At 42.3% G+C, this 14,731-nt stretch overlaps 1 protein-coding gene across 7 annotated transcripts in view; it reads right to left on the reverse strand.

Moving 5' to 3' along the window:
* Window positions 1-14,731, reverse strand: part of Dnah7 (dynein axonemal heavy chain 7) — a 249,764-nt gene that overhangs the window by 184,402 nt on the left and 50,631 nt on the right. For 6 of the 7 annotated variants that reach the window (XM_021247724.2, XM_087202647.1, XM_004868947.4 and 3 more), the window contains 5 exons: window positions 13,463-13,541; window positions 9,771-9,995; window positions 7,148-7,294; window positions 4,294-4,979; window positions 2,434-2,620 (listed from right to left, as the gene is read on the reverse strand). In XM_021247724.2, coding sequence (XP_021103383.2) covers window positions 2,434-2,620; window positions 4,294-4,979; window positions 7,148-7,294; window positions 9,771-9,995; window positions 13,463-13,541 — 1,324 coding nt within the window. The other variant, XM_087202648.1, reaches the window with a different exon arrangement.

Raw genomic sequence — 14,731 nt, forward strand, 5'->3', positions numbered from 1 at the left:
ATAATCTCTCTTGGTTCTTATTTTTCACCCTTGCCCAGCCCTCCCTTCAACCCCTCCAGCCCTCCCTATTTACAAAGATTTTGTTCCTAGTTTTCCATTTTCTCATATTAATCCCATTCCCTTCTATCCTTTCCCCTAGCCTTCCCACTTCCTTCCCCTTTGCCCCTTTTCTTCCTATTTCACATTACCTATTATACATTTAGTCCTTATTTACACTTTCAGTTTCTTACACCAGAGAAACTATTTGGTATTTACACATGTGTGTCCTATTTATTTCACTTAAGAGTATCACCTCAATGTGCATCCATTTAGCTAAAAATGTCTCTAATTTCTCATTTTTTATGGATGAGTAGTACTCCATTTTATAAAAAACCTCCACATTTTCAGTCTCCAGTTGATGGGCATTTGGGCTGCTTACAAGTTTTAGCTATTACAAATTGTGCTGCTATGAACATGGGTACATATATATCACTGTGGTATGATTCTTTTAATTCTTTTGGGAAGATACCCAGCAGGGCAATACCTGGGTCAAATGAGACCTCTAGCCCTAGTTCTTTGAGGTATCTCCATACTGATTTCCACAGTGGTTGCACCAGTCTACACTCCCACCAGCAGTGGAGCAGGGTTTCTCTTTCCCCACAGCCCCGCTAGCATTTGTTATTGGTTGATTTCATGATAGCAGCCATTCTTTCTGGAGTGAAGTGGAATCTCAGCGTTGTTTTCATTTGCATCTCTCGAATAACCAGTGATGTTGAACATTTTTTCATGTATTTATTTGCTATTTCTACTTCTTTGTCTGAGAAATGTCTGTTCATTTCAGATGCCCATTTTTGGATTGGGTCTTTAAATTTGGGAGGTCTGATCTTTTTAAGTTCTTTATAGATTCGAGATAGTAGACCTTTCTCTGAGGAAGAGCAGGTGAAGATTTTTTCCCACACTGTGGGTAGGAACACTGAATTTATAAATAAATTAATTAGCTATGATTAAAGTGCTACAAAGTGACTCACTAACAGTTCCTTAAAATATGGAATAAATGGGCCAGGGATTTAGCTCAGGGGTTTTGTCACCTGCTGCGCAAGCGCAAGGACCGGAGTTTGATCCCCGGTACCAAAAAAGGAAAAAAAGGAATAAATTAGAGATTAATTTTTAAAAGTTTATATTAATTTATAAAAATTTTAGAAAAGTTTCATACAGAGTTGTTTTTAGCATTAGTATATAAAATGAGGTAAACCTACCTACTAAAGAAAATAACCCTATGTTCATCTTTCTGAATACTTTCCCATCAAATCAATAAAGTGACAGTATTTGGGATTATACTCACAACTTTCAAAGTTTAAATAATAAATATGCATATTTCTATTTCAAATCTTAAAAGTTTTAAGATGGTACTCATCCTATCTTGATACAGAAAAGTTTTAGATAACTTAATAGATTGAATATTAAGGTAGTTGTAGAAGCAAAATTAGTAATGTGTTCTTTAAAGATTTGCTTTTCCTATAACTCCTTGTTTAAGGTGAGGATTATCTGACTCTAATGGGTAACTTCATTAACCTAACAAAGTTACCATGCCAGGGTGAATTTACAATGTATATGGCCTATCTTGTGTATGTGACTTGTAAATAGGAACTGGAATTGTATTTACACATCAAAGACCACTAGGGATGAGAAAAGCGCTAAAAAGGATATGAAAATGGAAATGCTGAACAAAGGGGTCGCGGATACGGACCAGACTGGTTTCTGGAGTCCCCGTTCACTCGCGAGAAGAAATTTTATTATTTTATCCGAATTCTGTGTCTCTGTATTTCTTTCCGAGATTTCTGCAACAATCTTAGGGTATTGTATTTGATCAAAATATCCATAAAGGAGTTTACATTTATTTAAGATATAATAAGTTGTTCCTGTTTTAATCTTATATTGCTCAAACCACACTTCAGAGGTGGTAAATAAATGCCTTCTGAATTGGACAAAAGCATAGTGTTCTCAGTTTTATTGTTTTTTATTAAATTCCCCCTTAGCTTAAATGATCAGCCTCCTTCCACAGAATCTGTGGTTTTATTTCTTTAGTGTATTCTGTTCGCACTTATTGGCCCCTCTGCAATTCACCTGCACTCCCTTTCTTTCTGAGATTGGTTTTTGGGGGTCCCTTCCACAGAAAGCTGCTGACATTTCCACCAGAGCACGGGTGGGTGAGTGCCCCAGCCAGAACCACAGCCTTTAAATAACACATCCAAGCTGCATCTCAAGACTGAGCAGGACAAAATATCCAGTTTTGCTTTTCCTGACCTTGCTCCTGGAATTCTAAAATCATAGCTGAAAGGCGCCTGCCTGCGGGAGAGAGACAGCGGCTTGCCGGAAACAGTAACGGCACACACGGATGGTTGAAAACCCAAGTCGGGTCACCTGAGCTCAGGGACCACGTGCGGCACTGCTCACCTGCAGGACGCTCTTCATCACGTCCCGCCACGTCTTGTCCACCGCCGTGAAGCGCCGGCCCTCCTCGGGCATCTGTGACATGATGTCGGGGGAGGTGAAGATGGGCTCCAGGTACAGCCACGTGGCCTGCACTTTCAGCCACTCGTCCAGGATCTCCTGCAGCAGCAGCAGCCGGTCCTCCCACTCCCTGCGGGGACACAGGGCAGAGGTCAGCGGCGGGGCCACTGCCAGAGGACAAAGCCCACCTGGTGCCCGCTGGCTACTGCAGTCTCCACCTGCATGACCTCCCAGGAACCACTAACAGCTCAGCAAAGTCTATTTCTACAACATCAGCATGTACAGTGCGCGCGTGCGCGCACGCGCGCGCGCACACACACACACACACACACACGAAGATGAAGACAGCTAGCTGCACAGGCTGCTGTGCATGTACATCAGCACAGTGCACCTTCCTGGTGCCCAGTTCCACTCTGAGAAGTTAGATTCTGGGAACAGTAAATGATCCCAGTCACAGGTCCTCTGAACTTCCGAGGAAATGTGTTACATCCGAGACTCACTCGTTTCCTTTAACATTCTTTTTCTTCCCTATTAATTCGGGCACGTAAGAAGCTTTATTTTCAGGATAAAATATTTCAACTTACAGGATGCAACATACTCCTAAATATATTAGCGTGGTGTTCATGAGAAGGAAGCATATTTAACAGTACAGTAGGTTATGAGTTCATTTCTAAACATGGAGAACAAATAATGACTTATTTGTTTAATAATAAACATTATAATTACTCCATAAGCTAATTATTTTACAAGCATAGTTCTTGAGTCTCTATTTGTACTTTCTCCATGCTGATGACACCCTCAAGAGGTATTGAATAGTAACACATGACTTATTTATAAGTGGTGATCTGATATTTTAGATCTTTAAAAGCAAAAAACTATAAATAGTTCTCCAAGTTACCCAGCATTCTCAAATGCCTTTTAAAAATGTTGTTTTTTCAGTGTTTGCCAATGAATTCATTAAGCTTTTCTGCACAAGAGACGTGAGTGAGTGCCTCTGCTTTCTTTGGTGCTTTTCTCTATGTCTCTAATCCCTGTCCCATGCAGGAAATTTCCCACTAGGCACAGTCCCTAACACTATAAAGAAGCGCCTAGAAAACCACTTTAACTATTTTCTGCTGATGTGCACGCTGTCACCCTTGGGCAGGAGGCAGGGCAACCGGACTCAGAGCATGGCTGGCTCCCCTCAGCATCGGTGCAGCGCCTTACAACCAAAGGCGGAGACAGCTGTGCACTCAGCTCTCCCTGTCCTGTGCAAACTCACCCCGAGGAGCGCACAGTTGTCTGGTTGGGACGTCTGCTTTTTAAAGTAAAATACAAACCGCTTACTACCAAAACTGAAAACACTGACGGACAGGGTAAAAATTTAATATAAACATCTGCTTAAGAGTGCAGGTTAAAATGACAGTTTCATTCTCTGGCACTTTTAGCCACCTTCCATGCACACGAGTAGAGATTACAAGTTATTCAGGGAACGTCTCTGGTGGCTACTATATGGAAAATAACAATTCTAGCTCTAGTTTTAGAATTTCTATATTCTTTAACCTATATTCACAGATATGAAATTATTTTTGAGCACCTAAAAATGAAATCAGATCTTATGAATAAGAAGGGATATCTGGGCTGGCTGTTCACTGCCATGTTATGAGGTAGTAAAGGATGTGTACTCTCTCGAAAGCGACGACGGTTACTGTTTCTGACAGGGGACCACTTCAAACAGTAAATGTGAGGCGCAGAATCAGTTCTCAGAAGAACTTCACATTCAATCACCTGTAACGCAAGATAAGCACTATTGGATCACCTCACCTTATTTGTTTTTCATAAGGCTTAATGAAAGCAAATCCCCGCATGGTCTGTGTTTTGATGATGTGGTCATCCAACAGCATCTGAATTTCATCAACTGCCGACAAAATGTATGTCCTGCTCTCTCTGTAAGGAAGAATGACAAATTCCATCACATCCCATTCTGTGATCATCTTCTCCATGGCCTTCTCCAGAGAAGATTCTTTGCTGGCTGACTCGCTGATCACCTCAAAGTGGTCGAGATACCGCTCCAGGTTCAGGTCTACAAAGGAGAAGAGCGTGGAGTCCTCAGCTGGCTGCAGCGGGTAGCCAACGATGGCGGACATGGCTTCCCAGTGCCTGGGCCGCAGGCCGGGATTGCAGATCACCTGCACAAGGGGCAGGTACTGCTTGAAGTCTTCCACCTTGGCTCTGACTTTCTTAGTCATTGCCAAAGCGTTTGGAGAATCCAGGAAGGTCTTCTCCAGCTTGTAGAGTCCTCTCCAATAATTCCCGACATCTGCCTCTACCTGGTCTGGATTCACCTTCTGATAAGGCCCTTCCATCCATGCTTTGTATTTGTTGCTGAATTCGACCGTAGTTTCGTAGAGACGGAGATACGGGTTCAAACAATCTTGGATTTTTTTACGTTGAGGATATATTGATGGCAGCCAGCCAAACGCCTCCTCTTCGGCATTAAATTGCTGGATCTGAAAAGATGGGTATTAAATGTATTGTTTTGAGTGAGAAATTGAAAATTAAGTTTTAAGAATATCTATTTCAGTGTGAATCAGAAAACCCTCAGGCAACTCTAAAATTAAACTTTAATAAATCTAGAAAAATTGAGCAGTAATGTTTCCTGTTTTTTTAAAATTGACAAAAATTATATATTTATGGTGTACAGTGTAGTACTTTGAAATACGCATACATTCTGGAATGGGGATACCAAGCTAATTAGCACATGCCTTACCTCACATACTTTTTCTGTAGTTAGAATGCCTGAAACCCCACTCTCTTAGCAATGCTCAGGTACACAATATGCTATTATTAACTACCATCACTGCGTTGTACAACAAATCTCACAGACTTACAGTGGCACCTCGCTTCACAAACTTAATTCTTTCCTCAATTCTGGTCGCAAACCGAATTGTATGAAAACCAAATCAAATTCAATGGTTAGGTTCAATGTTGACCTTACGGGGAAATTTGATTCAATTCTCGTCCAATCCAGTTTGCGAACAGAATGTTGGAAAGAATTAAGTGCGTGAACCAAGGCGCTATGGTTCTGCTTCTATCTAATGGAGTTTGCTCATCCCTGGACTAGCAGCCTCCCACTCGCTGCCTGCCTTCTGGCCCCCATAGCCACCAGGCTACTTTCTCCTCCGAGGGCTTGGATGTTTTTAGATCCCGTGTACGAACAAGAGCAGGTCAAGCTTGCCTTTCTGGGTCAGCTTATTTCACTTAACATATCTTCCAGGTTCATCCATACTGTCACAATGACCGGATTTACTTCTTTTTTTAAAAAGCTGAATTTTCCCCTATTTCTTTTTTATTACAATTATCCGTGAACAATGTTTGGTCACATTAATTAAAATAGTCATAGAAATTTGTATTTATAAGGAAATTTTTGCCCTATACAAATAGTGCAAATCTAGCTTCATTTATGAAAGAGATCTGAGTACTTTGAATATACACAGTACTGTGTTAGACACTGGAAAATAGAAAAAAGAGTTATATTGTAAAGTCCAGTTCCTAAGAGTGAGCAATCCAACTCAGGGGCAGGGTACAGAGAGGTGTAGATTTAAATAGCAACTGTTCAGTGATCTAAAACAACAGCAGGGATGCTAACAGCGGCAGTAACTGGTTAATATAAAACGAAGAGTGTGTGCATATATGGGTGTGTGCACACGTGTGTACGTGTGTGTGTACATCTAAGAGCTGCCACTCGCACAGGGGTCGGGGCTGAAGCAGTGCAGTCCAGTCCCAGGGCCTCCTGTAGAGAACCTGTGACCAGCATTTGGTCTTGAAGACGAGCAGGAAGAGAGGAGGCAAAGAAAGCAGTGATTTCCTCTCAGTTCCAGTGTGAGGTATGTGAGGACGGGGGTTGTTCACGGGAGAAATCTGCAGCACTGGAGAGTGAGAGTTAGATATATTAGTTATACACAAGTTGTTTAAAATTTCAATGGCCTTAGTTTAAAAAAAACAGTTTATTCCTATTTTCTCAGTGTGTGCTGACATATTTGTGATTATTATAAACTGTTCAATTATCTGGCCAGATATCAAAACCTTTCAATGTAAGAAAAATGTAGGGCGTCTCACTATAGTACATTTTCATATTTCTCCTTTTATGAAAAATGCAATGAAAACTTGCAGGCACTCTGTATGGCAAAAGGGCAAGCTTTCCCTCTTTTGGCTTCTCCTAATGAGAAAGCTGATTTCTGAAACAGCAGGGCTGGGAACATAGTGGCTGAGGAGAGGAAATACTGAGCCCGATTTAAAAACACAGCTGAAATAAGCAGGTTTCTATGAATAACCAGCCATAGGATTCCCGGTCACTGTTTAAAACCATGGTCCCAACTATCAGGGCAGAATCATGATGCAGTGATTTAGAGATGCACAATAAAAACTGAGACCCAGATACACCTGTATATTGAAGGTAGAGAGCAAGGCCCCGAGTTGCCCCAGTACAGATGGGAAACAGCCACACTGCTCCAGCTGAAGTATGTCTCTGGGGTCTATTGGGGTCGTTTCTGGCATGCTCTAATTAAATGCATCACACTGGTTTTGCTTCAAGCTGTCTCTGAAAGGCGAAGGCCCAGGTCAAAGTCCATGTTCTCCTGCGAGCTGACTTATCCTCCCAAGCACATGCTCAGCACACCTTGTCTGCAGCCGCGTCCAGCTTGGCGTTCAGCGCCTGGGCCTTCTTCAGGTAGCGCTGTACATCCTGCAGGTCCCCGAAGCCACAGAACTCCTCGGCCTGCTTGGCGTAGCTCTCCAGCTCCTCCACAAACCGCTCGCACCGCAGCTAAGGAGAACAGCATCTGTTGTTAATACCATGAAAAGTTAAAATCCCTAGGCATCAAGGGAAAATTGAAATATTCGTTAAGGATTATCAGCCTCATGACTGCATTTTGTCACCAGCAGAACAAATACAGCTGACCTGGAAGGTGTTTGCGATCTAAAAAACGTGTAGAACTGTTAAGTTTAAATTAATGCATGGAGATTCCTTAAATTCGGAGACTGAAAGGCTTCCTCGGTGCTATCTACACATGAAGTTCTCACAGACACACTGGATGAGAACGAGTTAGACAATAGTTTTCTTCAGTATGTTGAAGAATTCATGCTAACAAAGGATTTAGTACTTTTAAAATCCATAGCTAATATGGGACTAAGAGAAGAGTTTGGTTTGCTTTGTTTGAAGGCTGTAGAAGTATCTGTTCCATTTTCATAGACAATTGGAAAAAACTGAATTTCTCCAATTGTCAGACAACGGTTCCGAGAGCAACTCTCAAACATGATATTCCAAGTTGGTTGTTTTTTGGTCCCATGAGCTCTTGTCATGGAATGTATAAGGTAAATAAATCTAGATTTTAAAGCTTAAGAGTTTATGCTCCAATGTAAAATAGGTGTTTACTGAGAAATTCTTATTAGGAAGTTGTCATTGGTAAGCTATCACCAATTAAATAGCTCTAGGCCAGGGATATAGCTCAGGGCCGCCGCCTGCCTTGCAAGCAGCAAGGTCCTGAGTTTGATCCCCAGTATAAAACACAAAACAAACATAAATAAATAAAAATAAATACTTCTGAAAATAGCTAAGAATTAAATATCAAAAGTCAAATTGGGGTTATTCAAAAATAGATTTTTCTATTTTATAGATTATCTAGGTTGATTTCGGTCCTCTTTTCTTTAATTACCTGGCAAATTTATTGCTGTGGTCCTTTGGGGGAAGGAAAACAAGAGGAAGAATGTACCCACATTACGTGACATGTTTTGAAATAATATGCTTTACAATAAAGTATAGATAATTCTGGGACACCTAGCTATGCCGTCTGGTAGGGGTCTGTTATACTATCACATAAACATCTAACCTTTACTCTGCGTAATATTTTCCCACATACTTAAAATGTTTTTGAAATGCCTTAAATGTAAAACAGAAATATAGCCCATAGTTTAAAATAAAAGACTTTTTGAGTGTACGAATTATCTCCAGAAAATGTACTCCATGAATTAACCGTACTTTCTGCAGGATGGCAGGAAGAGAGCTGGGCATGTGATCAAAGCACATCTCGGCGGGCTGGCCTGGATCAAGTCTCTTAGTTCCTGGGAATCTTAGTTTCTTCATCTGTAAAATGAGGCTGAAAATATTAAGCCACTCATTCAGTTTCCCAAAAGGGGAGGCTCATCTTCCTCTTCCTCCCTCCGCTGCCCCTCGCTGTCACTCCCTCTTTCTCATGAGTTTGTGTTCCTGATCGCTGTCCTTCTGCCTTCTGACATGGAATGATACAGCAATAACAGTGCAGACCTCTCAGACTGAGATTTCCCAGCCTTCAGAAGTGTAAGAAATACATTTCCATTCTTTGAGAATTGTCAAGTTGCAGGGATTCTGTTATAGAAGCACAAAGTGGACTAAGACACTGAGTGTCAGTCACAGTGCTGGTGAGTGGATGTGAATGGAGAAAAAATACAGATGAGACAACCTTGCTCTGCAGGACCCGACCATCTGAAAGGAGGCACAGCTGAAAACAGGAATATCATGATCCCACCATCGGTCCCCTGTGGGCACCCTAAGTGCCACAAAAGCACGGGAGATGCTGAGCAGAGTCCTAGGGTGTGCCAGGGAGGCAAGTTCGCCAGGAGAAGGGCGGGGAGAGCAGAGAGGAGGGGCAGCAGGGGGCTGCCACAGGTTAGGAGTGCAGACAGGAAGGAGGCGAGGCTGTCAGACAGAGGCACGCCACAAACTGTCTTATATGGAGACCAGACAGAACAAGGAAGTTAGCTTTGGGCACAGTGTTTCAGAGAGTCAGAGTGACTGTGAGGCATGAAGGAGCATTCCACCGAGCAAACAATGATGTTTCACTAGTATCAAAAACCCTGACACTGCCTGCCTCACAAGCACAAGGTCCAGAGTTCGATCCCCGGTGCCAAAAAACAAAAACAAAAACAAAAAAAACCCTGAAATTAGTACCATAAACTATATAAGATAAATATTGTTTTTATTAATAGTCACTTGTGGGCATTATTTTCCAAAGTTTTCTCCCTATTACCTTGAAAAAAAGAAGAAATGACTCCACATAGATCAATATACTACTCACTCACTTCTTAATCAGCATTGTAAAAGATCACAGTTTATGCGTACTATCCTCTTCTAAGATTTATAGTAGGAGAATGCTACAATATATGGCCCATGAAATAAAGGAGTTGGCCATGCTATGTAAAAAGTTAAAACTTAAATATTTTCAGAAAGTGAAAAATCATTTAAAATCTGTACCCATTATGCCTACCTTAAGACCATCTTGATATTGTTCTGTTTTCTCTTTAATGATTTTCCTGTGTTCTTCAAAAATTTCTCCCATTCTTCTGTGCCACTGGAAAACACTATTGTTTAGCCTGATGTCAGCAGGAGAGAAGTTGGTGCACTCAATGAGGAAGGCGAGGCAGTTTTTGGAATCCACTAATCTCTGTCCCAGTTCAATCATATCGGTGGCCTCCACTTTCTGAATGTAAGCCTGAGGGGGAAGCAGAGGTTAGAGGTGGCATTTTCATGAGCAGCCCATGCCAAAAAATCACCCGCAGAAGTACAGGGCATAAATATGCATGGCTTCACTAGAAAGAGAGGCTTTGGGCTCAGGACAAGGGGCTGCAGCACACTTTACTCCTCCTCTCCCAGACTCCACACTAAAACGGCAGGAGAAAAATCTTAGAAATACTTCACAGTACATAGAAAGCAATGGAAAACTGTGGGGGATGCTGCAGTTCCTGGAAGGTAAGAAGCAGCAGTCCTCTGATGATTTCATTTATTCTTCCAGCACTACATTCTGGGGCCCCAAGTGTCCGACACTATGCCAGAGGAAATGCAGAGTGACAAGAAATAGGTTAAAAACAGAGGTTTGCCCTAAGGGGCCTGTGCTCTAGCTACAGGGAGAGTCAGTAAAACTGCAGGCTCTCAGCAGGACAAGTGCCAGAAGGACAGTACTGGCTTGCAGCTCGGAATGAAGATCTGAGGTGCAGCAGAGACTGTGGGGTGTGCAGTGAAGGAGGAAGGAAGAGCAGGCAAGGGGAGGGATCTGCAAAGTGGGGGTTCACAGCGGACCGGCCCGGGGCATGCGGGCCCTGGGGATCCAAGCAGCCGGCAGGGCTCCAGCAGGGCAGGAAGGCAGGAGGGCAGGAGACTGGAGCTGAGAGACTGGGGCCTGCTGCACACCAGTCAGCAGCACAAGGCCACGAAGGAAGAAAGGGGTCTGAAACTATCCACACAGACTGACACGCTTTGCTTGCACAGGAAAAAGAAAAAAGAAAAGGGAGAAGAAACCCAACTTGATCAGTTGGTAGAGATTTCAGAAAGTAAGGAGAGTCTAGAATGGACAGAAAGAAGATAAATATACACAATCAATAGTTGTGTATATTCTCTCAAAGCTCTTTTCTCAAACATTAAATTTATATAAATTTTAATGATGCAAATCCCCAAAGAAAACAGCTACCCATGAAAAAATGAGAAAAATGGCAATTACTTGTCATCACCTATGTTCACCTTCTCTATCTTGTAACCGAGCTTCTGTCTGTGAAGTAACAACTCTAGGGGCCGGGGATTGAGCTCAGTGGTTTCGCCACCTGTTGCGCAAGTGCAAGGACCCAAGTTGGATCCCCAGTACCAAAAAAAAAAAAAAAGTAACAACGCTAACTTTTTTAAATAAAAAATTTCAAAGCTCTTTTTTTAAAAAGTTCTTTAATCTCCCCTCATCTCTGTTTATTGTGTTTTATATCTTACATCCCTGCAAACATATAGAAGAATAAGTTGAGAAAGAGAAGAATTCACAGCAAAGTATAAAGAATGATTATGCTAAAGAAATTATGGAAAAGGAGGAACTTCTATGATTTGCACAATTCTATATTGTTTAAATTGTCACCTTTACAATTAAAAAGCAAAACTGTCTAGAAATATTCCACCAATATGGCAAGTGTTTTCATGATGCAAATCCAAGCAAAGAGGGTATGAGCCATAGTGATTTTCACAAGCAACAGATGTCTCCCTGGAAATGTATACCCTATGCATTTTAATTTAATCCACTTTCATTGTAGGCAATTGGATTTTTATTTCCCCCCACTTATGATAAATGATTAACTTCTGTATTAATTAAAGTTGCCAGCTCTTGTGGTAATAAACTTTTTTATGATATAGAAATATTTTAAAACTACCAAATGAATCCCATTTGTTAATTTTGTTAAAGATTATTATGTACAAGAGAAATTCACAGCAAATAAGCCCCAATTCCTAATTACTTCCAGCGATGGCTCTAAGGGCAAACAAATGACACTCTTCATAGCTAGCAATCATTTTTCCAAAGGAGTTTTCCTTTAATGAAGATAAACTCACAGTTTAAGAATTAACTACACTTATAATCATCCGAAACCAAAGAATTTCATTGTGGCCTATGATAATTAATATAAAATATGAAAACATTTCAAAATGAATATATATGGACCTCTATCCCTTACACACACACACACACACACACACACACACACACACGAAAAGCTAAAACCCCCAATCCAAGCCCAAATACTTTAAAAAAAACAAAACTCTTTCAAGGTCTACTTCAAAACTGGTTCTAACGATTTTAACAAACTTCGGTTTAAGTGAATATAGAATGAGCATACATAATTATTTGATCTCCTTTTACAATTTCCTGCCTATTCAAAGTTTTGAATAATTTTATGGGTTTTGGGGGTTCACTTAAATATTTTAAAATCTAAAACTAATAGGGCTTTATTTTGAATTTTTGGAATACTAGAAAATGAAAAAAAATTGTATGAAAGCTTAATCCTATAAAAATGAAAAGAATAAAAATGAAATGGTGATTAACTTGTTGTTTTGCATGATTTTATTTGTCATTCGGTAGACTTCAAACACAGAAGTAACATGAAAAACAACCAAAGTGAGACAATATTTTGCCATAAATTCTATGCTCGAAGCATAATATATCTCAGCAAACTACATAGAAAATGCTAATACATAATAAATATAGCTCTTATGGAAAACAAAATAAAGTACTGGTTAAAGATTAAGTACTGTTAATTTCTCTGGTGTGAGAAACTGAAAGTGTAAATAAGGATTAAAATGATTAAAATGAATAATTGATAATTTGAAATAGGAAGAAAAAGTCCAAAGGGGTAGGGGAAGTGGGAGGGGCAGGGGAAAGGAAAGAAGGGAAAGGAAAAAATATAAGAAAAGGAAAAAATGGAAACAAAGTCTTTGTAAATAGGGAAGGGTGGAGGGGGTGAAGGGCACACAGGGAATGGGGAAAAAATAAGAACCAAGATGCATCATGCACAGGTACAAGCACCCAATGATAAATGTAAACATATTGTATACCTAAAATGTACCAATAAAAGAATATAAGCGAAAAAAAAAAAAAAAGAAAAAGATTAAGTACTGTGGATTAAAAATGTCACCCTGGACAGCCCGACCTACGCCTGCCTGTCAGATGGTGACACTGATTATAGTTCTCTCACAACAGTCCTGGTGGACAATTGCGTTAGCTGCTCCAACACCTCACCTCTCCTCTATCCGCGCCCGGTGTGTCCCTCCACGCCGCTTCCTCAGGCCAGTGAGATGTCAGCTAATGTGATGCAAGCCCAGACCTCGCTGAGCCTTTGCATATGTCTCTACTGCGCCATGAGAAAGTGCCCAGGGCGGCCTGCTGGGATCTGAGAGACAGGTGTATTGAAGGCAAACTGCTGAGCCAGTTCCGCCAGTCAGCCCGCCTGAGAGCCAGCTGTCCCCACTCAGCTCAGTGAGGGACCCTGCAGAGCACCCCACTGAGACAGAGTGGCCCAGGGGAATCCAGTCCAAAGGGCCAACTGCAGGCCCAGGAACAATGCCTTCAAAAAGTCATGATTTTTAGCTTCTGTCTTCGCTTTCAGAGCGGCGATAATGAATTGATACACACACAGTCACAGAGTTCGTAGACAATACCTTCATTTCCATTAGTTCTGCTGTATTCAGAGGGGTGCTGAGAGCCTTTTCAGCTATCTTCTCAAATTCTTCACGTAGCCTAAAAGGCCAGGCAAAATCGATGTTAAAAGATGCATGGTTAAATTTCACCCCAAAGTGTATTCCTGTTTACCATTTAGATGCTCCAATGCATGAGAAGAGTAGGGTTATAATTTATCTACATCTCATCGAACGGATTAAGGGCAAGTCTATGTTCCTTTAGTTATTCATTCAGTGCAAATGGAATGAGCATCTATTACACCTGCAACTACAGTAGTAAGGGACAGGGTGCAGAGATGAATGAGGTGGAAGAACGGTCCGGAGGGCTGCAATCCAGTGTGGAAGGCAGGATCCTGAAGACTCTGGACAGGGTCTTAGCTGCACACAAATGAAGGGAGAGAAGCGTTGAAGCCGTGTGCTCAGGAACCTCTGGTAATATGCAGATGCTTCTCACTGATTTGGGTTGGGGCCAACATAAGTCACGAAATTTCTTTGGGTCAAGGGAGAAAAAACTAGTAGTAGGAGCTAAGGAAGTCCAGACACTTCACAAAGACTGGCAGGAAGGTGCAGGAGAGGGCTGGGCTGGGAGGCGGAAGAGGTTGAACGTCTCCACCCTCAGACACAAGTCGGCAGGGAGGGGAGGCTCAACTCGGGGAGGTGGAGGCAGGAAGGGCGGCTTCCGGCCCACAGGGAGAGGGGACAGGGACAGGAGGAGCTCGCGGACACGACAGACCCCTGCCCCTGAGAATGTGGCCACCACAGGCTCCGGGACAGGTGCTGGGACCCGGGGAAGAGGCAGGGCTCCTGGGACAGTCCCGGAGGGGCCTCTGCACATCAGTGAGTCTCAAATACTTGAGGAAAAACGGGGGAGGGGACAATGGCCCCAGTCAGAGGTTGCTATCCAGCATCCCCAGGCCTCCGCGCTCACAGGAGCGTACCTGTACCTCGGGGCTCAGAGCAGGTCTGCTGTGAGGGGGATCCGGCTGTGGATCCGGCCTGGGGCAGCTCCCGCCTGCCCACACCCCTCTCACCACTCCGATTCCTGCCTGACCTGCCTCTGCCCTTCTGCCACGCCGCCTGCCTGGGATGCAAACAGCTGTGACCCAGACCTCTGCAGACCACGGGCCCCCGTGACACTTTCCTGGGTATCTCCTCTCGGCAGTAAGAAAGTGACCAGGACAGAGGGCATCAGGAGGCAAGGAAAGAAGCTCTCCTGTGAAATCAATATTTCACCCAGCATGAAAAGCTCTA

Source organism: Heterocephalus glaber, unplaced genomic scaffold (assembly GCF_053883595.1).
Source record: "Heterocephalus glaber isolate CG9 unplaced genomic scaffold, H.glaber_assembly_v1.0 deba00001778, whole genome shotgun sequence".
NCBI classification, from domain to species: Eukaryota; Metazoa; Chordata; class Mammalia; order Rodentia; family Bathyergidae; genus Heterocephalus; species Heterocephalus glaber.